Source organism: Lynx rufus, unplaced genomic scaffold, assembly GCF_022079265.1.
Source record: "Lynx rufus isolate CCGP_SWC_20201006 ecotype Redwood Valley unplaced genomic scaffold, mLynRuf1.p SCAF_8, whole genome shotgun sequence".
Classification (NCBI taxonomy): Eukaryota; Metazoa; Chordata; class Mammalia; order Carnivora; family Felidae; genus Lynx; species Lynx rufus.
Genome location: NW_025814896.1, coordinates 87,898,700 through 87,924,525, shown reverse-complemented (window position 1 = coordinate 87,924,525; position 25,826 = coordinate 87,898,700). Strand labels below are relative to the sequence as shown.

The 25,826-nt window shown below is 46.6% G+C and overlaps 1 protein-coding gene across 4 annotated transcripts in view; it reads left to right on the top strand.

The window, feature by feature from the left end:
• Positions 1-25,826, top strand: part of ADD2 (adducin 2) — a 100,983-nt gene that overhangs the window by 38,033 nt on the left and 37,124 nt on the right. For 3 of the 4 annotated variants that reach the window (XM_047068509.1, XM_047068508.1, XM_047068506.1), the window contains exons 1-3: positions 15,111-15,200; positions 18,854-18,971; positions 24,445-24,659. In XM_047068509.1, coding sequence (XP_046924465.1) covers positions 24,477-24,659 — 183 coding nt within the window. In that variant the 5' untranslated portion in view covers positions 15,111-15,200; positions 18,854-18,971; positions 24,445-24,476. Of the gene's footprint in view, positions 1-15,110; positions 15,201-18,853; positions 18,972-24,444; positions 24,660-25,826 lie in introns of those variants that run through there. The other variant, XM_047068507.1, reaches the window with a different exon arrangement.

Genomic DNA, 25,826 nt, shown 5'->3' with positions numbered 1-25,826 from the left:
TGTGTGGCCAGGCAGTTGGGAGGTAATGAAAATCAGCACTTGACAAGCTGATGTTGGCTCAGACCTGCACTTGTCATATGGCATCCTGAGAAAAGGCTTTGGGATCCAAACCCTTTCCTGATACAAACCGGAAGATTCAGGCTAAAAACTGGTCCATTCGATTTGCCTACCAGGCCTGATTTCAAGGCAGAGGTTTGGTGTTTAATTCGTGCACCACCCTTCCCTTCCTATGCATTATTAAAGCCTCTTTAAAAAGCAGCCTACAGATCACAGGGGAGAAGACATGCCAGCAGTGATTTCACGTCTCCTGCAAGAAGCAACATCTGTTGCCAGAAAATGCAGGGAAAAGATCTGCAAAATTGTAGCCTGTGGTAGATCTGATAAAGATGGCCCTTGGACCTTGAGCTTATAAAAGCAGCTAATTTGTTCAAATCTGTCTTACTTTTCATGTGTCTGTGTCAGTGCACAGCATTCTCAAATGCTAGGTAATGTAGATGGGAGATTGTGAGCAGGACTTACATACCAAGAGCGACTGATGAGGCAGGAATTAATTAGCAGGGGAACACCAATTCAGACAGATGCATGAACAGACAGCTGGGGGCCGGAACCCCGTACCTTTTTCTTGAGATGTTTTGGTGATTCTTTCCTCTTATGAAGTTCAAAGCTCTGTGGCTCAAATTTAGCTCCTGCATGCCTCCCTCCCCCAGTAACCAGGGGATGAGCTGTGGCATTCTAAAGCCTTCCACAAGTTCCTTTGTTTCTTTCATCTCCGCAAAGGAAAGACCCTGACTCCCCCAGGCAAACAGTGGGCTCCCCTTACAGGAAGCTTCCTAGGCTGAGTTCTTTGTTTAGAGGCAACCTCCCTGTCCCTGGGACCTTGCCAGATCCTCCTCTCCTTCCACACTTCCCACATCTCTCAGGGCCAGCTGAGGATGTTCAGGGAGAGGGAGAGCCTGCCTCAGCCCATATGCCACACGGACCAAGCAGAGACACCACTGGAGCCAGTCAAACCAGACTCTCAGTAAAAGAGCATCTCTGTGCTAGAAGGAACTTCAGAGGCTGCCTTGTCCCACACTTTATTTTACAGATGCCCAGAAGCCCAGAGACTATGAGTGGCTTGCTTTGATCACAGAGCAAGTTAATTAGAGATCTAGGACCAAACCCCAGGCTCTTGAGTCTGTCCAGTGCTCTTTCCCAAGGACACGGTTCCTGGAGTGCCCACTTAGTGCTGTGGTTTCTCAGTATGGTGTATGGTTCAAGTGTCTATCCAAGGATCAGGAAAGCTTTGTTTCACACATATATGATCTCAATTGGTCCAGATATACATTGCACTAAAATGTTTCTTTTTTAATTTTTTAAATTTTTTTAACGTTTATTTATTTTTGAGACAGAGAGAGACAGAGCATGAACAGGGGAGGGGCAGAGAGAGAGGGAGACACAGAATCTGTAACAGGCTCCAGGCTCTGAGCGGTCAGCACAGAGCCCGACGCAGGGCTCGAACTCACGGACTGTGAGATCATGACCTGAGCCAAAGTCGGATGCTTAACCGACCGAGCCACCCAGGGGCCCCTGTACTAAAATGTTTCTAAATCAAACAGAATTTGAAGACTTACTGTGAGCCTAGAATTGTGCGAGGTGCTTCCATGTGGAGGTGGATTTTTTTTTTTTTTGGAAGTGGATTTTTGTAGATGTGCTTTAGGTAGGAGTGTCACTGGCTGCACCTAATGCTGTTTTTGATTGGTTGACAAATGGTGTTTGCAAATTATCAAGCTCTATAGTTCTCATACTATATATACACACTATATATACTCTCTATATAGTATATACTATATGCTATACTATATATATAACATATATTACCACTTCATGGTTTGGTTAGAAATTACTTAGTTTGTTCTACCTTCCTACAGAATCATGGCTAGGTATTCATCTGCTGCCTGCAGCACTTAATCCCCTAAACCTCATGAGAGGGGAGGAGCGGACTGAAAAGATGGCCATAAACATCACCTTGGGACATTGGGTCCAGCAGAATACCAGCAGTTTCGTTTTGCCTGTGGTGCCTCAAAAATGAAGGGCAGAAAATATCCCAAAGAGTTTCCCTTCAGTATCTTCAGGTGCAGAGCCTGCCGCCTACTGAAGGGCAGAAAGTTTTGGTTGAGAGAAACTTAAGGTTGGTTGCTGCAGCCTCCATCTCCTGTTGTGGGCATCAGCAGAGAAGATGCCCAGGTTCCCTGATGTGCCGTGTGGGCTGGCCATTCAGCAGATGCTGCCTAATGAAGGCAGTGACCCAGGGCAACAGCAGAAAGCCTGCAGAGCTCAGCATACATCTCTGTAGGGGACTGCAGAGGGATTTCCTTTTTTCCCAGATGCCCATCCGTAACTCCAACAAGAGATTATGCAGACACAAATGCCCAGCAGGCCTTCAGAAATGCTGCTAGAGGGGCCTTGAGGTGTTCTCATTGCACACTGGTCTGTACCGTCTCATTCATTTAACAAGCTCCTACTGAGCACCTCTTATCTTTTGGGCACTATCCTAGATGCGGAGGATACAGTGATGAACAAAATCAGACAAGGCCTTTCCCTCCTATATCATCCAATGTAGTGATGAGTGAAAGCCTGTTCTAGTTCTTTGTTATTTTTAGAATTTCCAGAAAAAAAGTTTCACACAATGAGCTCCTCCCCAGTCGCACTCAGTTTCTTCTGCTTCATTGTCAACCTTTTGTTCATGTTTCCTTCTTCCCCCAAAGAAGAAGCAATCCTGAGGTTGTGTGGGTGTGGAGAGTGAGAGTGGGAGCGGGTGCGTGTAGGGTCATCCTAGGCAGAACCCTGGGTAAGTAGACATTCCCTCCTCCCTCCCCCTTTGGTGCCCTATGAACCTCTAAAAATGCCTTACGTCAACTCCTCAGGTGTCCAGGGTCCCCGTTACAATAAAGTAAGGCATCTTCCCAGTGCATGGCCCTAAGTGCTGCATGTTCTCTTTGGGGATCCTGACTTAGCCCCTGATGTCTGCAAAGCTCCGGGAAGAAAGCTGTGTCATTAGGTCACACTGATGTAGGAAGAGATTACAAATATTTGGTCAAGTCTTCCAGGAGTGCTGGCCATTAAAGAGAGAAGACACTAGTCTAACAAACCTCTCAGTGATCAAACTTTAGGCACAGAGGAGTAGGGTGAGGATATTTGGGCAGCCTGGTGAGATTTGGGGGCCAAGTGCCACCAGCCGCCACTCTGTACCTGTGGCTTCATTTGCCTTGCCTCTCAGCCTCACACAGACTATTATTTCGGGTTATTTTGCCCAACCAACCGGCTTTTTCTTGAAAGTGCTGTGTGTGTGTGTGTGTGCGCGCGCGCGTGCGCACACACGTGTGAATGTCCACATCTTCTTATTAGGTCACTGTGTAATTTACGTGCATCTGCATAACCAACCTTGGCCCCTCAGACCTTCTGAAGAACGTCAGTGCTTGAAGTGCACAAGGTGGTCCTATGCCCACATGTCTCCATCAACCAACCCCAGGGGAGTGACCCTTGTTTTCTCCTACCACTTCATTCATATGAGGTAGAAGAGACAAGATCCTTCACATACACTATCCCAGGGCTGCAATTCAGGAAAGAAATAGGATTCGTTTTCTTGACACAACCTTTCACCAGTTACAAATAGTAGCAATTGCCTATGGGACTCTTTTGAGAAATTATGAAGTGTTAATTAGCAGAAGCACTGTGTATTTAAAATATGTGGCATGTTTAAATAACTATTAAATTAAACCTACTTTGCAGAGTTGAGAATCCATCTGGTCCAAATTCTGAAGAGTTGAATTTTGCTGCATATATTAAAAGAACTGTTCAAATGTTTCTGGAAGTGATCATTTTGTGTCACTTTTGTTTCCTTAAATGTAGAAACTGAGGTACAGAAGCCGATGGTGACTGGCTGTGGCGACAGCTTGGCTATTCTACTTGATGTGTTTCCATCTCTCAGAGCAAAGCTTTAAATCACTCCCCATGTCCAGTGGGCATGTCAGGAGTGTGAAGGGACTGTGGCTGTGCTTTACAAGTCACATATTTCAAACTTGCTGATCTCGATAAGTTGCAAATCTTAGCTTAAAAGTGAAAATCAAGCATTCCCTGACATTTTCTGCGGAGATGAGGAGGGCAGAGCCAGGAAGCCCAATCCAGGCACTGACCATAAAGCGTCACTGAGTCTTTCTTTGGATGAATCACACTCTCTTGGCCTCAGTTTTCTCATAGATTTTATGAAGGGAGGTGGAGAGTTGGGGTGTGTATCAGCGTCTTAGAAGGAAAACAGGAACTTCTCTAAGTATCTCAGCAGAGGGCATTGAATGCAGGACATTTGCACAGGTAATGGAGGAGGTAAAAGATCAGATTCCTGGGAGGTAGCCCAGGTATTAGCCCCAGCAGGAAGTTACTTCTGCCAGGAAGGAGGCTAGGAGGCTGGAGGGTGAAGCTGGGGAAAGTGGTGTCATCCCAGCCATGGGGCCAGGGTCACTCATTCTTTGGAAGCTGGAACATGGTAAGCCTCTCAGGTGGGAGCTGGGGCCATGGAGGAGGTGCCACATGAGGCAGAGAGAGGGAGGAAATGTCCTGGCGTCTTCCCTCTGTCTTGGGTCAATGCCTCCTATTGCCCCCAGCCCAGCAGGAAGCCAGCTGACATGAAGTCTGCCATCGTCAGCTGGGAAGGCTGAGGAATGATTAGCTGTGAACAGCCCAGGCCAGGTTGCTTCATTCAGTAAGAACCAGACATTAAATATGTCCTTGAGAGTTTGCCAATGGGTATGTCAGGCCAATAACACCAGAGTGATCTTTAATGAGACTCCCCCACTCCCACCATCAGAAACAAACATTCCCAAGGTGCACCTAGCTTTTTATGCAATGGACTTGCCTCTATGCAGGGAAGATGAGATGAGCTTTCAGGGGTGGTGTTTGTGGATGAGGAGAATGAGGAAGGTATGAGAGTAGGAGAGGATGAGAAAGAGAAGATAGGGGAGGGGTCGTACCTGTAAGTGCAGGGCTGAACCCAAAGGCAAAGAGGTCAGAGGGTCTTATCCATGACCAGGGATGATTACTGCCTGTGTAAAATGATACTTCCCATCATAAAATAATTCACAATAGGTTAGTGTCCATAGTAGGCTTTTCTAGAATGTTTAACATATTTTCATACAGAGTACTTTTTCATTGAGTGTCTTCAATCAATACCTGTCAAACTGGACTGGTTTGATATCCCCTCACCTAAGGTACCTCATCCTGAAGGAGGAAGGAAGGGAAGTGGCATTAGCAGACACACTGCCATCAGCTCTGGGCAAACTGCTCACACAGGCATTTTAGCTGCCGTGGAAGTTGAGGGGCTATAGACCCTTTCTCTGGGCTTCGGGCTCTTTGTAAAGTAAGGACGTTGAGTGACCTTTCAGGCCTGCCTGACTCTGCCACTCTGGGATCTGCCCCAGACCCTGGAAGACAGGTGGAGGAGTGGCCCCTCAAGTCATGCAGGAAGAGAGCACGGGAGGCATAAATGGGACACTTGCATGGCCATGTCCCATGAGGTCCGGACTGAGTGTATCGTTGTGGCCTCAGCACAAACTTAAATAAACAGAAGCCCTTTGTGATAACTTAAGGTCTCGCATTTCTTGACTTTGAAACAGGGAGGGTGCAAGCTACACAACTCCTATAAATCCACTTTTTTCTGCTGCCTGCTGCTGTCTTACCTCATATTGCTGCTCCTGTCTCAACACAAGGCCTTAAAAGCCACCAGCTTCCTTGAAGGTCCCTCCTCTTGTTCTCTCCCAGCTCCCTTCCCTGTTGATTCTACCTCACAAAGCCCAAAGGAGCCAATAAGGCAAGGTGGGCTTTTCTTGGAGTTCATGGAGGAGAGAGGCTGCAGGAAGGGGAAAAGCTGGGAACACTCATGCATTAATCATTTTTGTCCTGCCTGATATACAGAGATGAGTAATAGCAGGAAAAGATGCCAGTTTGGTGGCAAATGAGAGGTGCCAGAACCAAGAAGAGGGAGAGAGTTAAGTGCTGGAGAATGGAAAGACCTTGACCAGGGGAAGAGGAGGGAGAGACATGTGTAGAGCTGGGGGCTTTCCTTCAGAGGAAGACTGGGAGAAGTGCTAGCTTGAGGACCTTGAGAGCCAATAGGAGCTTTATCCTGTTGTTTAGAAAAAAATGGCACTATGCCACTCCCTCTGCCCTGAGCTCATGGCTGACTCTGGAAACCAATCCCCTCCTCCTTTCCGACTGAACTCAGAGGAGGACTCAAGCTCTCTTAGGTCAGTGCCACCAATCCACTGGACTTGGTACATGATTGAAAGCCTCATGGCTGGCTTGGCTACGGACAATGGGAAGTCTTGGGTGGCTTTTGTGAAGCATTTTAGAGACAAAACTGTGTGTGTGGATTGGTTTGCAGGAGGGGCACTGGAGAAGGAGATCAGTGGGAAATGAAAATAGAATTCAGGCTGTTAAAAACAAAATTCATCTAAGTAAATTTAAAGACCAAGTTGGCTTTATTCAGTGATTCATGAATCAGGCAGCATCCCATTTAGCAAATAGAAAGGAGCTCAGAGGAGCTGTACAAAATGGAAGGGTTTTATAGGCAGAAACAGAGAGGGACAACTGGCAAAAGAATAGAAAGGATTGTTTCAGGCAAGGTCACTTCCCCTTAGGGGACGGAGCAAGGGGTCTTATTAGGTGGATGACCTCAACTTCCTTTGGGACAAGGAGAGGGCCCATGTGACAGATGACCTCACTGGTACTGACTAGAAAATTCCTGACTGAGCAGTGAAGACAACATTTCTGGGGGGAGGTTGAAACTGCAATTAGGTTAGGTAGTAAGCCCTGGTTTGGTGACTTGGCCTAGCATGAGTGACTCCATTTTGGGCTTGTGGTTTTCTTTTTAACAAGGCCAAGAAACTTCTGTGTCTTCTTCCCATTCCTACATTAGACTCGGTAGACTGGCTTTTTCTTTTTCTGTTCTTTTCTTTCTTTTTCTTTTTTCTTTCTTTCTTTCTTTCTTTCTTTCTTTCTTTCAACTGAGGTTGTTTTAGTGGATAAGCTACTTTATTTATTCCCACCCTCATCCTGTGGCATACCAGTATCCCTTCCTCTCTTGGTGACCAACCTGAGCTTCTCAAGATGTATTCACAGGTGTAAGAGCCCAGGCTACATTAGAGGCAAGTTCTCGTCCTCTTTTTGGACCAAGCATTTTTCACTCCATAAAAACAATAGGGCAAAAGTACTGATGTATAAGTCTCCATCAAGTTCACTGAAATTTGGAAACTGGGATTCTGTAACCAAAGTTTCCATTCTCCCACGAGTTATTCTGGGTCCTCCATAAGCCAGGGATAAGGAAATCTTATTCTGTCTTTGTTTTGTTTTGTTTTTATCCAAAAGGATGAGACCACTTCTTGGTTGACCCTGTTAGAGAGTGATGAACAGGAGCAGTCAGAACCCATTAGCACTGCCCCAGTGAGCTGCTGTTCAATTCAGAAGCATCGACCGAGCCTAGGGAGACGTGCCGCCAGAGCTCAGTGACTTGCTTCTGCTCTTTATCCTCTAGCTGCAAGGGGGGCTCCTCCACTGTCACAGTGGCCAAGTGTGGTGGCTGATTGGATCTACAACTTCTGACCCTTTGTTCCAGGCATCCCCTTTGTCATCATGGCACTGCTGGTGACAATATGCTCTTAAACCCCTGTGACTCAAAGCATGGTCTATGGACCATCAGCACTGGCATCACTTAAGGCCTTTTGGGAAATGCATAATCTCAGGCCTCACCCCATACCTGCTGAATCAGAATCTGTAGGTTAGCAAGATCATCGAGCAATTTGTATACATATTAAGGTTGGAGTAACCCTAAGACCATTCTAGAGACCAGAAGTGCAAAATCACGAGGCATCAGCAGGGCTGTGCTCCCTCCAAAGGTTCTAAGGGAGAATCAATCCTTCCTTCTTTCAGCTTCTGCTGGCTGCTGGTGTCCCTTGACTTGTGGCTGCACCACTCCTATATCTGCCTGTCTTCACATGGCCATCTCATCTGTGTGTCTTATAAGGACACTTGTAATGGGATTTGGGGTCCACCTGGATAATCTTGGATGATTTCACCTTGAGATTCTTAAATTAATTTCATTGTTCAAGATCCATTTTCCAAATAAGGTCACATTCTCATGTTCTGGGAGTTAGGACATGGACATATTTTTTGAGAGGCTACTATCCAACCCATTTACAGACCCCTCAGAACATTCCCAGGCAGCGTGCTTCCGAGCTACTTGCCATTGCTCACCCTCCTCAACTGGTCCAGCGTGGTGTTTGGATTCACCCATACAGCTGACAACTGCCACATAATAGCAGCATTATTGAATACATCTTCTGTGACTGACATTGTCCTATGTGCTTTTCATGAATGAATCCATTTGATTGCAGCAGTTCTTTGGGGTTGCTATCATAACTACTACCCCCACTTTATAGATGAGGAAACTGAGGCCCGGGGGGTTCAGTAATTCTCCTAAAATCTCACAGCTGTTGGGGCACCTGAGTGGCTCAGTGAGTTAAGCATCCGACTTCGGCTCAGGTCATGATCTCACGGTTCGTGAGTTCGAGACCCACGTTAGGCTCTGTGCTGACAGCTCAGAGCCGGGAGCCTGCTTAGGATTCTGTGTCTCCCTTTGTCTGCCCCTCTTCTGCTTGCACTCTGTCTCTCACATTGTCTCAAAAATAAATAAACATTAAAATCTCACAGCTGGTGGAGGTGAACCTAGGATACAAATCAGGCAGTCTGCCCCAGAATCTGTATGCTTTGGCATATAGTAATGCTTCTGAAGTTATGTAATGTGTTTCCGAAATTATAGAGGGTTCTAAAAGGTGTAGGAGAGAGGTGCCATGAGTGCCCTTTGTCCCACTTCCCAGAAACGCTGGGCACAAAGAAGGCAAAGATGGAGTGTGGGCAGCTGTCCTACCCCTACCCTATAATGTATGGAGTTGGGGGACCCCCCAGCTGTTATTTATTCCAACCCAAAGCCTTTTCATTTAACACTGTATCAATGCACACAGCCTGTCCAGGCTAAATGCCTCATGGGAGTTTATTATCAAAAAGGTCTTTAGGTGGATGTTTAGTAGGCTTCATACACTTCAGTGTATATCCTTCCTTGGGCTAGCACATTCCATTTGTTTACTAACCACATGTAAAAACCTTATTTAGTTTGCTTTAAATGCCCTTGTTTTGAGTGGCGAGAAGTAGGCTCTCCCATGTGTTAGCTCTCCTTATACCTTTCGTGATTTTCTGCCTTAGTTTGCAGTCCTTTGCCACTTTTATTTTTCCCAGACTGAAAATCTCACCCCTTTCTTTTGAATTCTAGGCTTACCTGCCAGGAAGGGCCAGAAGTCCTTTATTCCCAAGACACAAGCATGTCAGATGGCTGGGCACAGCTTTTAGTACCCATAATAAATAGCCAGGTCAAGGGGGTCAGGGAATTAGCTGGAGAAATCTGTTACCAGTCCAGGCATTCTCATCACTGATGCAAGGAGCATTGTAACAGCACTGGAATCTCTAGATCACCTGCTCAGATGGAAGAGTGGAACCCACCATTTAAAGCTGCCTACCAGCCAAAAATCTACCTATGTCTTTAGTACAGAAATTCGGCAGCAAACATAATCTGCCTAATTTTATTAAGCTCAGTTTCACAAATGCATTGACATTCCCTTGAGAACATTTGATAGGGCTGTGAGCCCAGATGTATGCTTGCTGGCAAGATGGAATCCAGACTGACTGCAATTTTAAAAATTCAATTGTTACAGTGTCAATAGACCACAGGAAAAATGATTTTTTTTTAATTTTTTTTTCAACGTTTTATTTATTTTTGGGACAGAGAGAGACAAAGCATGAGCGGGGGAGGGGGCAGAGAGAGAGGGAGACACAGAATCGGAAACAGGCTCCAGGCTCTGAGCCATCAGCCCAGAGCCTGACGCGGGGCTCGAACTCACGGACCGCGAGATCGTGACCTGGCTGAAGTCGGACGCTTAACCGACTGCGCCACCCAGGCGCCCCCAGGAAAAATGATTTAATAGTAGCATCTAACATTTATTGAGCCCATATTATTTACCAGGCCCTGTGCTTTCATATATTATCTCAAATAATCCTCTGAGGAGGTGCTGTTCCTCTCTCCATTGTACAGATCAAGAAACTGAGGCCTAGAGAAATTAATTAATTTGTCCAAGTACACACAGCTAGAAAGATGCAGAGGCAGGATTTGATCCAAGGCCTCAGTGCTTTTCAGAGCCTGGATTCTTACCCACAAGGCTGTAGTGTGGAGCCAACTCCCTAGTGTGAGTAATGTGAGATAGCTTTGGACTTCTACTCCCCTAACCCTCTCAGGAGTTCTTAATTTCCCTTCCATTTCTGGAAGAAATGTATTCTCAAATCTGTCTATTCCCAGTATTGAGAAAATGCAGGGCAGATCTCAATGGCAGATCAGGGAGGGTTTTGAAAGAGGATATAGGAGATGGGAACTAGAATTTATTGAGCACCTACTATGTGCTAGTCCCTCTGGAGAATACTTCCAGCCAGGGTGGTTTTCATCCACTTAGCAAATCAGAAACCCAGGTAGTGGATCCATCTCCATTTTTGTCTCACATTTTAAGCTTTGCTTTGGCTTTCTCATCATAGGACGACAAGTGTCATAATGTCATAATACGTTATGACATTATGCTCCTGTCTCACAGAGGGGGAAGATGCCTCCTTGGGAGAACGTGGATGTGCATGGAGCAAAACATGTTCGGCAGCCAGGCACATCAGCCTGCCTTGCAATTGTGGATATTGGGGCACTGCCTGGTGGAAGCAGGACTGACAGCCAACAAACTTAGTTGCTGGTAAATCCCCAAATCCAGGTTCATGGGCCTCTCCTGAAGCCTCATGGCCTCTTTCTCTTGTCTCCATCCCTTGGCTTCCTGACCCAGTGGGTGACCTGCCACCCACATGTGAAAAGCGGTTCCAAAGTTGGTGACCTAACTTCTAAGTTGTGTTTCCATACTTCATCAGTTCTAAAGCACACATTTTCCCCACATGTCAGCATTTTGAAATTGGGATGTGTCCTCCAGTTAATGATGACTTACAATTATAACTGATAATGGTTTTCCTTTCCTAGTAATACTTGAAATAATGGCATGTCAGTCAATCATGTCTTAGATTTGAAGAAATAAAATGATGCCAATGTTTATTTTTACCCCTTACTATCAAATCAATATCTGGGCTTGTATCTTTCTGCCTTCACTTCTGAGGCCTGAATCAAAAGTCTTCCTTATGCTGGCCTGTGTGATTGATTTCCAGAAAACATGTGGTTTCCTGATCATCTTTTGCTAGAAGCTATTTTTCCTGTACATTAGAGGACTTGAGTTCATCTTATTTGAGAATAAAGTAAACGAAAAAACAATTAGAAGTGTCTTGAGAAAAGACACTTCAGAGGAACATAAGTGATCTGGGAGACTCAAAAGTGCTTGCTTCTTGTAATAATCTGCTATAGGAATCACAAGAAAAATGTCAGAAAATGATTTGGTTTTCTTAATGTAGTTCAAAAAGACATGGCTTCTAAGAAATAGGAGAGGATAGGCACAGGAGTGAACAGCTTAGGAGGAAAGGGGCGGAGGTGAAAATGAAGATGAAGGAAAGTATGCAACAGACAAAATGCCCCATATTCTAATTAAAACCATACTAGTTCTGCTGAATTAACACCAGTGAAGTTGGAAATCCTGACAAACTGTCAGAATACAAGGGAAGTGTCAATAATAAAACTAATGAGGGGAAAAATGAAAAAATGTAGAGAACAGAGATTCAGTATACGGATAATTGGTGATCCTGAAAGAGACATTAGGATTCAGTTAATAGAAGACTATCTTGAGCTAAAAAAAAAAAAAAAAAAAAAAAAAAAAAAAAAAAAAGGTGTGAAGATGTTGTTCAGGGTAGGCTGTCTGCTGTAACAGCAACCTCAGAATCTCCAATCAGATGCTCAATGGACTGCTTTTAGCGACACTGTGGTTCCTTCCATTTGGCAGCTGCATTATCCCCCAAGGGTACCAGAATGTCTACTGGATCCTCTGCATCTAGCAGGGAGGCAAGAAAGGAGAAAGTGTAGACAAGACACTTCTCTCTCTCTTTTTTAACGTTTATTTATTTTTGAGAGAGAGAGACCACAGGGGAGGGGCAGAGAGAGAGACGGAGACACATAATCTGAAGCAGGCTCCAGGCTCTGAGCTGACAACACAGAACCTGATGCAGGGCTCGAACTCATAGACCACGAGATCATTATCTGAGCCAAAGTCAGACGCTTAACCAACTGAGCCACCCAAGTGCCCTGCTTTTTTTTTTTAACTTAAAAAATTGTAAATCCAAGTCAGTTAATATACAGTGCAATAATGATTTCAGGAGTAGAATCTAGTGATTCATCACTTACATATAACACCCAGTGCTCATCCCAACAAGAACCCATTTCTGCTCTTAATTGCCTGGGCTATAGGTGAGGCACATCACTTCTGCTTATATCCCATTGACTTACATCCCATATGGCCCTTGCCAGATAGATGGAAGGGGGGCTGGGAACTTGAGTGCCCAGGAAGAAGAGGAAGTAGGTTTGGTGAGCACATGGCATTGTCTCTGATGCAAGTACACATACAGATATACAGAGAAGTTGAAATAGTTCCTCCCTTAATACCTTCACAATAAAATCTAAACCATACAGAATAATAGCGAGGATCACAGAGAGGACAGCAAAGCCACACAGCATGCCTCCTAATTTTTCCGTCTTTGTCCTGACACTTTGTGACAGCCTGAACCTCACCTCTCAGGCTTTTGGGATGTCTCCACATGGATATTCTAGAGGCCAGTAGAGTTCTCCATGTGAGCCTTTAGACCCTCTGCCCTTTAACACTTCTTCACCATCCCTTCTTCCTGGGGCTACAAAGTCTTCTCGCCGGGGTTGTGAAGTTTTAGTTTCTTTAGTCTGGAGAGAGGAGAGATGGTGTCAGATCCCCTTCTAGTCCTAGGTGCAAGGTGTTCTTATAATTTTCTCTTATGCCCAGTTAGTGAGGAAAACCCTCCCAACACCACCAATGGAAAAAACAACAAGACAATTCTGGCTTTAATGTGCTAAAAGAGCATTTATTTTCATCTCTGTGGCTGTAGAACTTTATTAGACATAGAAGGGCACATCACCCAATAGCTGTTTTCTGGATTTCCTGGCTGGAGGTGGGGCTGGGGGCAAGGATAGTCCTGCCACATGATTCAATGAGTTACATTTTACTTTCCTATTGAAGAACACATGCTCTCAGATTAGGCCAAAAAAAGCAGAACCAAATGTTTTATGTTTGAACTTGACAGAGGTGAAGCTTTTCAAAATATAGCCCCATTGGTCTTAGGTATAGTCTTGCCAGAAGCCAAAGGTAGACAAGATGACTGCTTAAAAGTATCTGTGACTGGATTCTAGGACAGCCTGAGGTGTGGAACAGTGAATCAGAGGACATGTCAGTTCAATTAGACAGTCTTTTTGATGAGCTTTTATCCACAGAGTGTGCAAGTTTGGCTGACCTTTTCACTGAAGGGACTATTTGAAGGCTGAACCCAGCCTTCCTGCTAGTTCAGCATTGTCTCTGCATCACCAGGAATTCCTGAATCCCCCTTTCTTTCCTCTTCATTGAAGGCATGAAGTCCACATGTTTTTGTGATTGGTGGCAGACATCTGACAAGTGGATTAAAGCTTAATGCTGGAGACCCAAGGTGGGGACCTCCCTGGAACTCCATGGTTCATGAGGATCCACTAGAGCACTGGCCCCCTAGTATTGCAATGATTGCTTTATGAACTGTCCCTGCCTCAACTACATTGTGGGCCTTTTGAGAGCAGGGATTGGGAATCATATCCTTTGGTGTCACCATGCCAGAAATAGGAAACAAAATGATCCTTTAAGGGCCTGGCTTCTTTGAAGAATATGAAGCCTGGGCCTTGGGCTTTTGCTATTTGCTGTTTTCCATTCCCCACCTTCCTACCAGGCCCCTTGCATGTGTTCATCTTCATTTGGAGGAGGGGAGGGAATCATGGCGAAGTGAAAAGAGAGACCAGGTTCTGGAACCAGATGGGTTCAAACTATCCTCTGCCCTTCAATAGCTCTGTAGCCCTGATCAGGCCACCCCATTTCCTGGAGCCTCAATTTCCTCACCTGAAATCCAGGAAGATAAGCCCTTCACTGCAGTGTCAATGAGAAGGGCCCAGCACAACTGTGCCTATTTGGCTTTAATAGCCCGAATTCTGTTGATTGAATAATGTCTTCCTTCAATATCTAACTCAGAACTTCGGTCCATATACATACATATATATATATATATATATATATATATATATATATATATATATAAAATATGAGAGAGAGAGAGAGATCGTCATTTCAGAGGTGGTCTGAAAGTATGTGTTCAATGCTTGTTATTCTATCTATCTACATTTGTATTCACATTTTTCACTATGACTGTAGGCCTCTAGCAGGCAGGGGCCAAATCTCATTTCTTTTGGAAATCTTTCCTCTCATGCCCAATTTCAGTTCATGCTCATTCTTGGGCACCAATAGGTACTGAACAAATAATTGTGCTTGTCTAGCGAGGAGCAATGGGACTGATTTCAAGCGGTGAGAAAAAATACTGGGTCCATTCATTCCACAGCAGCACAATTTCTAGATGATAGAAGAATGGAAAAAAGTGCCTACCAACCATTAGGTCTGGGGCCCTTTACTAAAGGGCTTTTAAAATTCACTGGACTTTGCTAGGAAAAGATGCATCAGGGATGCTCAGAAATGAGCACTTCTTAGACCTGTAGCAGGAGATTAAAGGGTTCTTCCAGCCAAGGGGGTTTCCAGAGATGGATAGAGAGAGACTTTACCATTTCTCTCCTTCCTCCTTCTCCTCTTCTTCTTTTAAACTATTTTTGTCCTAAATGGTCACAGCAGTTGATACCTAATGTAAAACTTGGGAAATTCAGAACCGTATGAAGAAGCTGATGATAAGCTTCACCCATAATCCCACCATGCAGAGCTGCGAGCTTTCTCTTTATCTGAACAGACCAGGCAGGGTGTGGTCCAGCCCCTTGTTCAGCAGTCTCCATTTACTTAGCAAAGTAACCGCAGCAAAGCCATGACCGGCTCCTCCCTCCCTTCTGGAAGTCTCAAGGATCGGTGAGCTTGGGTTCTGACTTGGTCTAAGGCTTGGAGCAAATGGTGTGCTGTGAGGCTGGGGGCCTAGGGCTTTCCAGGGCTGGGACCACCCCAGGGGAGTCCATGCCCATGGTGGTGGTGGGGGTAGCTGGAAGTGATCACTTGCAGCATCTTTCCATTTTGGGCCCAGGGTGCTCAGACTGTCTGTTCCTGTTTGATACCTCCCGCTGAAGGGGCAGGAGACAGGCACCCACCTCTCTTAGGTGCACATGGAGCTCAAACAGCTTCTAACAAAAGGTCAGACAACTTGGGCATCTGTTACTTTCCTTCTAGACCTTCTGTTCCTTTTAGAGCAGTTAAGAATGACCCATAGAAATGTGGTTTTATACTCGAGTGATTACAAACACCTGGTGTTCGGTGGGACAGTGAGGAAAATGACTTGTGACAGAGAGCATCTTTCGTGATTTGCAGTCCCCAGCTGCTCTGCTAGGAGGATGAAACCCCAGGCAGAGTCTTTGCCGAGTAGGGGTCAAGGGTGTGAGGATACAAACTGGGGATACTGAGAGGGAGCCTCAGGGCTCCCCTGAGCACAGAATCAAGGGTCCTGCGATGGGGGCAGGAGAAGGGCTGCTAGAGGGCAGAGGTGAGAGAGACAGATAAGGGGGCAGGGCTGAATTGTGGAGAGCCAAGGGGATTGTGGCTGGTGGTATGTGGTGCATATTGCTTTCTCCTCTGTCTCCCCATAATCAGTGTTATAATGTGGAACTGGATTTGTTAAAGAGTTGTGGTCAATTGCTAGAATTCTGCCTCAAAATAGGTAGGAAGATTGGCTGCCAAGGGGGCCCAGCCATTTGGGTTGTACAACAAAAGAACATTTTGTTTTAAAGGAGGTGATCTGGGCACTAGGGAGCCTGCCATATGTGCTTCCGTTAACACTCAGCACCTTACCATGAAATAGGCTGCTTAGGGCTCTGTTTCCCCACACTGTCCATGAGCTCCCCTAGGGCCTAGAGCCTCTCTCACCTCTGGCATCCCAGGACCTGGACAGTGCTGCTTTGCCGAACTGGCCGAACTTCCAAAGTACTGTTAATTGAGTTTTGGTTCAACTAACATTCATTCAGCATCTGACTGGCACCACGTCTTGTGGCAACATGGGAAACAGAGAAATGCCAAAGACACAGGCCCTGCCTGCTGAGGAGCTCATGGTAATAGTCTGTTGCTGTCAGATTGTAAGTGGAACAAAAGAGGTGAGGAAAGATGATGGGAGAGCCTAAGGGACAGGGGTGTGGCGGGGAGGCTTCCTGGAGGAAAGGACAAAGAGCTGAAGAGGAGAGCTGAAGGGAGAAGGCAAAGAGGAAAGAGTTCTCCAGGGAGAGATCAGCACGGACAAAGGCATAGAGATGGGAACCAGCCTGGTGCCTTCTAGGTCCTGGGCACAGCCTCTGAGCACCCATGAGAGGCAGGGAGGGTGGGGGCAGGCACTGAGAGATTCATGGGGCTTTGTGTGCTGGCTAAAAGCCTGGATCTTATCATCTCTCTTCAGAGAGTTGTCAGACCGGGGTCCCTTGAGGTCCATTCAGGGTGGCAGCCCTGCCCCAATTGCTAGACCCTTCTGAGTGGCCCTGGCATCACACCTTTTTCTCATTAAGACTTGTTGATATGGTGCCTGTCCCGGCCCTGCTCAGCCTGACTGTACAGTCAGAGATCTGATAGTTTTGGTACCGCAGGGGAATATTTTGCAATATTTGCCTATGATATCTTTCAGGCCTATTTTCATTTTAATCAGGGGATAATACTACAACCTATGGAATGAAACTCTAATAGTGGAATTTCAACACCAACAGAGATTAGGATGGAAATTATTATTTTCAGGGTCCACTTATCTGGGGGAAAGATGTCTGTCTTCTTACATGAATGACACAGGTCACTTCTGGGGGCAAAATATTAGTTTTCTCAGTGGATACAATTAATAGCTCAGACTCTGAAAATCCAAATCTTAGCAGGTTATGGCCACTAAAGTATACCTCATATCTCATACCCTGTGGCATGGGCTGCTGGGGATGGGGAAGAAGCTTGTGCTTTGGATAAGACAATTTACGAGGCTGCAAGATTGGTCCTTATGGGACATCAATGGCCACCTGTAAAAGAATAGCAAAGAAGCACCTGGGTGGCTCAGTCAATTAAGCATTTGACTCTTGGTTTTGGATCAGGTCATGATCTCATGGTTAGTGGGTTCAAGCCCCGCATCAGGCTCTGTACTGACAGTGTGGAGCCTGCTTGGGATTCTCTGTATCCCTTTCTCCCTGCCCCTCCCCTGCTCTCTCCCTCCCCCTCTCTCTCTCTCTCTCTCAAAAATAAACAAACTTAAAAAAAAAAATAGCATCCAGAGTTGTCAGCAAGCCCTGCCCTAGAGCTAGACAGCCCTGGAAGGGAGGGTCCCTTCCATGTTGGTAGATGTTGGACAGAAGCAGCATCAGGTGGTGGCCATGGCCCTGTTCTGCCTAAAAATAAAACTAGTGGGAAGAGGACCCCAGCTGGCAGTTGGACGTGCAGAGCATAGAGAATAGGTTATGGAAGCAACTGCCAGGTCCCTAACTAGAGCCGTGAGCGTCAAGACTGGGCTCAGGGGCCATCACAGTACTGAATTGCTGAGCCCAGGGTACCCCAGCCGGGCTGAGAAGGAAGCTGTGCCTCAGCGGGCATGCAGTGTCCCGGACTCCCTCAGGCACACGGTAACTACCAAGATGCAATCCCCTGTCCCTCAGTGGTAAGTCAAGTCTTCCCAGATGCTCTGCTGTGGGCAGTACTGGGTCAGGGATGGAGCTGAGCTGGCCAGTGAGGCAGGACAGTCAGGGACTGGGCCTGGGGCCATGGTGGGAATAGGAGTTGGTGTCTGGGATGCTGCCATCTCTGGGGGAGACAAGCATCCTTGCTCTGAGCAACAAGTGAACATTGCCCAAGTGAAAATGGAAAACTATGTGTTTTTTGAAGACCTTGATCCCCAGGATTTTTGGAGTAGTAACTCATCCTTGTTTGTAAGACTTTCAAAACTTTCCATTCCTCCTTCAGGGGTATTTCATGACCAGTTCCCCAGGTATCAGCTGGGGGCTTCTCTTCCCCTTGAATTCTCAGTGAAATTGTCTTGAATCCACCAATTCATAGCCTGTGCACCTCCAAAACCCTTCCACTTTCCTGGGGTGTGATATTCTTCAGGCTTCTCCTGCTTCTTTGGCTGTGCCCAAAATTTTCTCATACCCATGTCTGTGAGTTGAGTAGCTGTTAGTGAAGTATTGGGGGGTGTGAGGAAGGGGTCATATGCCTTCCAGCCTAGCAGCCCGTGATCCCTCTGGGCTCATTCGGGAGTTCCATGGTGTCCCTCCACTGTGTAGAGCAACTTCTCTCCCCTGTTCCTTGAAGCCAACACTCAGCAAAGAGATTTTCCAATTCCTCTCTTTGAAAGGAGTTTTGATCCCATTTGTCAAGATAATGAAGATTTCTTTACTTCTTTTCATAGGTATAATTTGCTTTTAAACTAAAATTTCATTTCTACTTCATTTTAAAGAATTTCTTAACAGTCCTTAAAATAAATCAGCACCTAATGGTGCTATAAAAACAGGATGAGGAGTCCTGGTGGTGCAGACAAGACCCTGATATTTGTTGTTTGTGTTTTTCAGCTTCCACCCAGATGTTTGAAATACTGTAGATGTGATTGGAGTCCCTGAGAACGAAGCAGGGTGCACGGGCCGAGCACTGAGAAGCAGCAGCCTGGGACAAGGCTGGTCCAGCCTCCCGGTAATTTGTCAGCAGTTTTTGGTGGTTACAGGGAGTGAGGCAGGCTTTTTGGTTGAGGTCATCTCACCAGGATGAGCTTCCAGTTTCTCAAGTCATTGCCATGAACTCCCCCAGTCCTGCTGACTCGAGAGCTCCCATGAACTCTGAAAGACTTTAGTGGTCATTAGTGCAATCCCCTTGGAAGAGGCAGAAGCCCCTCTACAGAATCCTGTAGTCACGGAGCTCCAAGGAGAGAGACACCACCTGACAAAGCAGCCTGTCCCATCTTCCTGTTCCTGAGGAGCTCCTGCTGGTACAAAGTTTCCCCTTGTACCCTCAGCTAAAATCTGCCCACCTAATTCTGGCCCTGGAGTCTCTAAGGAATCAGTTTCCTCCCTCTTCCACGTGGCAGCCTAACAGACATCTGGGGACAACTGGGGTGGAGGAATGCAGGATCTGGAGCAAGAGACAGTCCTGGTTGAAATCCTGACCTCACTGTTATCTGTGTGATCTCAGGCAAGTTAGTTAACCTCTCTGCAATTCACTTTCTTTATCTGTAAAACTGTGACAATAACATCTGTCCTATGGAAGCATCCTGGGAATGAAAATGAATCATAAATAGAAGTTACCTGGTGCTGTCCTGTCACCAATTCTCTGATGCAAATGGGGTGTCCTACAGTTCAGCTCAATTCTGACACTACACTGAGTTAAAGGGCACACAGGTTAACTACCACAAGTAAAGGGCAAGGTCACCAATAAAATTGCCCACACTTGAGGCACCTTGGTGGCTCAGTTAGTTAAGCATTTGACTTCGGTTCAGGTCATGGTCTCACGGTTCTTGAGTTCAAGCCCTGCCGTCGGGCTCTCTGCTGTCAGCACAGAGCCTGCCTCAGATCCTCTGTCTCCCTCTCTCTCTGCCCCTCCTCTGCCACTGTACTTCTGACTTACTTGGGTATAAATTTGAGGGTTCCCACGCTCCCTCTTTAGTCTCTAATTCACTGTAACAACTCACAGAACTCACTATAATTGTGATTACAGTTTTACTATAAAGGATTCAACTCAGGAACAGTGAAATAGAAGCGATGCATAAGGCAGAACATGGGGAGGGTGGGGGATTGGTGCAGAGCATCCGTGCCCCCTCCTTGTAGAATCTGGGTGTCTCACCATCCCAGCATACCAATCAGGAAGCTCCTCTAAGCCTTGCTGTCCAGAGATTTTTAATGGGGGGCACCACTGGGGACGGGGGCTTTATTAGTACTAGGCATAGTTGTTTAAATCATCTGCCACTTGATTGAACTCCATCTCCTTCCCCTCCTGTCCTCCATGGTTGGGAATGGGGCTGAAGTTCCAACCCTCTAATCATCTGCTTGGTCTTTCTTGCTGGCCAGTCCCTCCCTTGAAACATCTAAGGGCCAGCCATAAGTCACCTCATTAGCAAAATTCAGGTTTGATGAGATGGACTCATTATGAATAACAAAAGACCCTCTTCATGTTTTTTGGATATTTTAGAAATCTCAAGGCTTTTTGAAGCTCTGTGCCAGGAACTGGGGACAAAGGCCAGATACATTCTTTATGATGTCACACCTGGCCCAACAAGCGCTTGCCTCTGATGGTCACCATCCTGCTTATCCTCTTTTTTTGTGATCTCCAGGTTGACATGTTCCCACTCTCTGGTCAGAGAACGACTCAATCTCATCAGTCTTTTTCTGGATGTTCTTTTTGTTAATATAGCTCAAGATTGAGTTAGTTTTTTGGACTACAACATATAATTACAGTACTTGATATGCACCTGTTTACAGTTGAATCATAAGCCTCTCATTACTTGAGTTCCTAATGCTGTAATGATTCTAGCCCCAAACAACACATAATAAGAGCAAATGCTTAAGAGCACTCGATATACACCAGGTGCTGTTTTAAGTTCTTTACATAGATTAACTCATCTAGATCCTCAAAACAGCCTGAGGAGGTGGTTAAATAGTTCCAATCCCCATTTTGTATATGGGGAAACTGAGGCACAGAGAGGTTAGGTAACTTGCCCAACAAGATCACATAGCTAATAAGTGGCACAGTTAAGATTGGAACTCATCATGTTCTTATTCCAGAGTCCATGCTTAAAAAAAAAAAAAAAAGATTTTAGTTTTAAGTAACCTCTACACCCAATGTGGGGCTCAAACTTATAACTCCAAGATCAAGAGTCACCTACTCCAACTGAGCCAGCCAGGCACCGCTAGAGTCCCTGATTTTAACCACTAAGCCACACTGCACGTAAATTTGGTCACCTATGTAACATTTTAGAAGGCAAAGAAGGAGCACAAAAGAATGCCTCTGGTTCACAAAGTCAAAGTGTGGTTTTCTCTGCCCCCTGTTGTCATGGTGAGGGAGTCAGGGCTTCCATTTTCTAACCCAGTCCCATTGGAGCATCTCTGGAGTAACCTTCTGGGATGGGCTCTGAGAAGTGAAGGCAGGGCTGGGGGCATGGTGATATGGGTTCCTGTCCAGCAGAACCTGAACTTTTTTGTTCCTCATGCTTCAGGGAGGATAATGCTACTTCAAGCCTTCACAGACCCATTCCTGGGAATGCAGCCACTCCAAGGGGAAGGAAAGAGGGTCAGCCTCTGGTGGGACCTGGAGTCATAAGGAACACAGGGAGCTCATCCCCATGTGAACATCCATTGTACTCATTAGAAGGCTGCTTGTTTTTAAAATAACATCAAAAACTGGGGCTACAAAAATGCCAAAGAGAATTACAAAGGGTGGGGCAGTACCTCTGGAAAAATGTCTGCAGTGCTGTCTGCCCAGGAGAGTCTGGGTGGCGACTGCGTGTGTGCACAGCTCTGATTCACTCCCATTGTCTTTGTCCTTGCAGTCCCTTTTCTTACTGCCCAAGTTGCAGGGATGAGGCTGTCTGAGAGTGTGGTGGAGGTGAAGTATTCTTAACTCAACCTATGCTCAAGGGATTGACTTGAACCTACAAGGCAAATGTCAATAGGTCATGTGTATTCTTTGCAGATGTTTCTCTTCTGGCATCTGGCTTGAGGGAGAGGCCCCAGGGGGAAGGGGAGAATATGAGGATGCACAAGGAAGGTCTCTTGCTCCGGAAATCCAGATCCTCCATCCTTCTGCTTTTCTGTACGAATCTGTTTCTCTCCATATGGTGTACAGCTGGAAGGAGCTCCAGAGTTCATTCTGTTCACTACCTCATTTAGAGACGGACAAGAGGAGACCCCAAGAGGGAAATTACTACTTGCCCAAGCCTATGCAGCTAGAGAATGATGGGGGGGGGGGGCGGGTAATACTGCAGACTCTGGCTTCTAGTCCATAGCTAATCCCACCAGAAACATCCATGATGGACTCAATCACTTTCTCTACTTAAATGAAGAATCTGGCTTGAATGTTACTCAGCACAACATCAGCCACTCTAGCACTCTGCCAAATCCGTTACAAATCTTTCTTTAGAGAATGCTTTTTGTTTTTTTGGGTGTTTTCGCTGCCACTTCCGGAAGATGCCTTCCCCATACTCCATCCCTTGCAGGCAAATAGCTCATCTACAGGATTGGTAGGCATGATGCTGGTTGGGGGAGATCTGATGAGGGCATTTATAAGGAAATGATTAATTGGTGAAAGAATTAAGAGGAGATGTCATGGTTTGGCAAACTTGTAAAAGCGGGTTGTGGTGGCATTTAGAGCACTCTTGCTGTCCCAGGTCAAGTGTATGGTGGCAGGTGGTGACTGGGCTTGGGGGATGGAACATGGATAGTCATGGGAAGTGGCACCTGGAAATAGTGTTAGAAAATGAGGCTTTGTGCCATCTTTGGCTGGCATACTAAATGGCCAACACCTGGGATGGATACCTTCCATTACATGGTACAACTATTAACATCTAGCCAGTGGTATTTCAACCTGGCTGCCTATTGGAATCACCCAGGGAGCTTTTAAAAATCCTGATGTCCAGGTCACACCGCAGACTAATAACATGAAAATCCTTGATATCAGTATTTTTTCAAGTTTCCCAGCAGATTTCAACATGCACCCAACTTTAAGAACCACTGCTTTAGGCCACAGGTTCAGGCAATAAGCTAAGGGACTCTGCATATGTTCCCTCCCTTAACTTTGCCATTTGCTATTCCCCAAAAGGGGAAAAAGAAGGAAGGAAGGAAGGAAGGAAGGAAGGAAGGAAGGAAGGAAGGAAGGAAGGAAGGAAGGAAAGGAGGGAGGGAAGGGAGGGAGGGAGGGAGGGAGGAAGGAAGGAAGGAAGGAAGGAAGGAAGGAAAGAAGGGAAAAAATGGAACGAAGGTAGGAAGGAAAAATGAAAGAAGAGGGAGAGGAAGAAAGATCACCTGAGTGTTCTGGGCTGATGGGGTGAATTCCCACTTTACCTATTACCTAATGCTTCATCCTGTCTGCCCCACTCAGAAACTATAAGGTGGAGGGTAGAGGCCTGACAGAAGATGGAAGAAGTCACATACAGCTCACCGACAACAAGAATATGCTTTACTAGCTGTCAGCAAGGCTTCTTGTGTAATGAGCTGCTGGCTGTCATGAAGGTCAAGGTTTGGGCTAACAGAATGGGCCAAAGGGAAAGAAGAGATCAGGATGAGGAGGCAGGAGTGCTCTGAGGGAACAAGAGAGCATTCCACCTCCTCATGGAATGCAAATGTGAGCCCATGGAGGTAAAGTGAGGGAGGGGCAGGTTAAGGATGAAAGCCAGTGTCCTGATCCCGTGTAATGCTCTTTTGTTGGCATCTCTCTACTCGTGTTCAGAAGCTAATTCTTGCTCGGTTAAGGCCCTCTTGCTGAGAAGGGGGTGACACAACAGGGAGAAGGCTAGAGCTCTGTAAGGCTGGCCTGAGTGTTGAAGGGGCATAACCTTGATTTGAAGGCCTAGTGGTGCTGACACACAAAGGGAGACTGCTGTGGCCAAAGTCCCACAGCTGGGAGGTAGAGGCTGGAACTGCAGAGCCTGCTTCTTCAGAAGGGCTCCAATATAGTAAGAGAAGACATTCCTATACTTGCCCTCAGACCTTAGGAAAAAAAAGCATGCTTAAAAAGGGGTCCCAGTCCAACTCTCCTAAGGCTGCCCTAGTCCTCATTCCTGGGATCAGGTCTAGATATAGTACTTTAGTAAGTACTAACTCCCAATATATAGGTTTACACTATATAGATATGCATCATAGAAATGCTCCAAAAGATGTGCAGGTCATACACTGGATTCCAAACTGTCCACTTCCACCGGGGTGTTGCTGTTTAAGCGGGGCAGGTTAGTGAGGGAAGGGTGGTAGACGCCTGAGCCTCTGCCATATTTTCGCTTGGTCCGATGATGTGTTAGCGCCCCCTATAGATAGGCAGCTGCCGGCGCACTGCAGTCCAAACCGCTGCTTGGCTTACACCCTACTGGAAATAGCCACCTCCAGCGTGTGAATACAACCGAATCCAGCCCCTCTGTTTTAGAAAACTGTACTACGACTGGGAGCACCCTCTTCTCTTCTCTTTGTAGGTTTCCAAGAGTGGATCGTACCCACCAGGAGAATGAGTGAAGAGACCGTCCCAGAGGCTGCCTCCCCCCCGCCCCCGCAGGGGCAGCAGTACTTCGACCGCTTTTCTGAGGACGACCCCGAATACTTGCGCCTTCGCGGTCGCGCAGCGGACCTGCGACAGGACTTCAACCTGATGGAGCAGAAGAAGCGCGTCACCATGATCCTGCAGAGCCCGGTGAGGGAGGTCCGCCCCAGGCGGGTGGGAGAGGAGAAGGAGGAGGGAGGGGAGAGGGGAACTCGTATTCATTTGGGTGAACCTGAAAGCTATAGAACTCCTACTTGCTCAGCGTCTTAGCAATTTTAAGCCCGTTGACGGGCCTGGCCCTGGATTTAATTCTCTCCCTAGTCACTGGTGGATGGCAAAACCTGGTTTATGTGCAGATGGCTTGGCTTGGTACTGGGAGGAGGTGGGTATGAAAGACAGGAGCCCTGCCTCAGTTTCCAGTCTTCCACCAAAGCTGTAACACTGAACTAACAGGCATAGTTGTATAAACCAGAGGCCAGCAGGGGGCGCCATGTGGAAGGCTCAGGCCTCCCATTTTTGAACAGCACAAAGAACTCACTGTCAGGGCAAGAAGGTTGACACGTATGGGGCAGAGGTGAAGAGGGTCTGGAAGCCCCAGGAGGTGGAGAGAGTGGAGGGTACAGAGAGATATGGGCCGGGCAAGAGAGGGCAAGTCACGATCACCCTACCATGGCCCCAGACTTGAGGTCAGTTGGTACCTGCATGGCATGGACACAGAACTCATCCTTCCACAAGTGGTGCATTGAGAAGAACAAAGCATGGACCTAATGGATCACTGAGTGGGAGGCTGATGCAGGTTGGGCGGGGTGGGGGGTGGGGGCAGCAGAGCATTGTGGAGTGGGAGGGTGAGGGCACAAGAGCTGCGAGGTCCTCAGGAAACAGCGCATGATCCTAAGGCTTGGGAAGCTCAGGATGGAGCTGGCATCTCCAGGTGCCTGCTGGGATGGGGGTCTGCCTCAGTCCCCACGGGGTTTGGAGGGCCAGGACACGTAGTGGGCTGTGTGGGACCCTGGTTGAGAGCACACAGTGAATGCTCAGACCTCACAGAGGAGCGTTGAGGTAATGGTCCTGAGGTTTGGGTGACAGGTGTCTACGTGAGGAGCCTGGAGGAATATGGCAGGTACTAAAAGCATTGAGATGATGGAAAAACTCCAACTTGTGACTAGGAGAGATGGCAGGTGTGGTAGGAGTGGCAGAGTTAGTACCAACCCAAGTTTTGGGGCCTGAATGGATAGGACTCTATTCCCAGGCAAGAAATGAGGACATGAGGAGGTCACGTTTCTTCTGTCCTTTTATAGATTCACCAATGCCTATTTC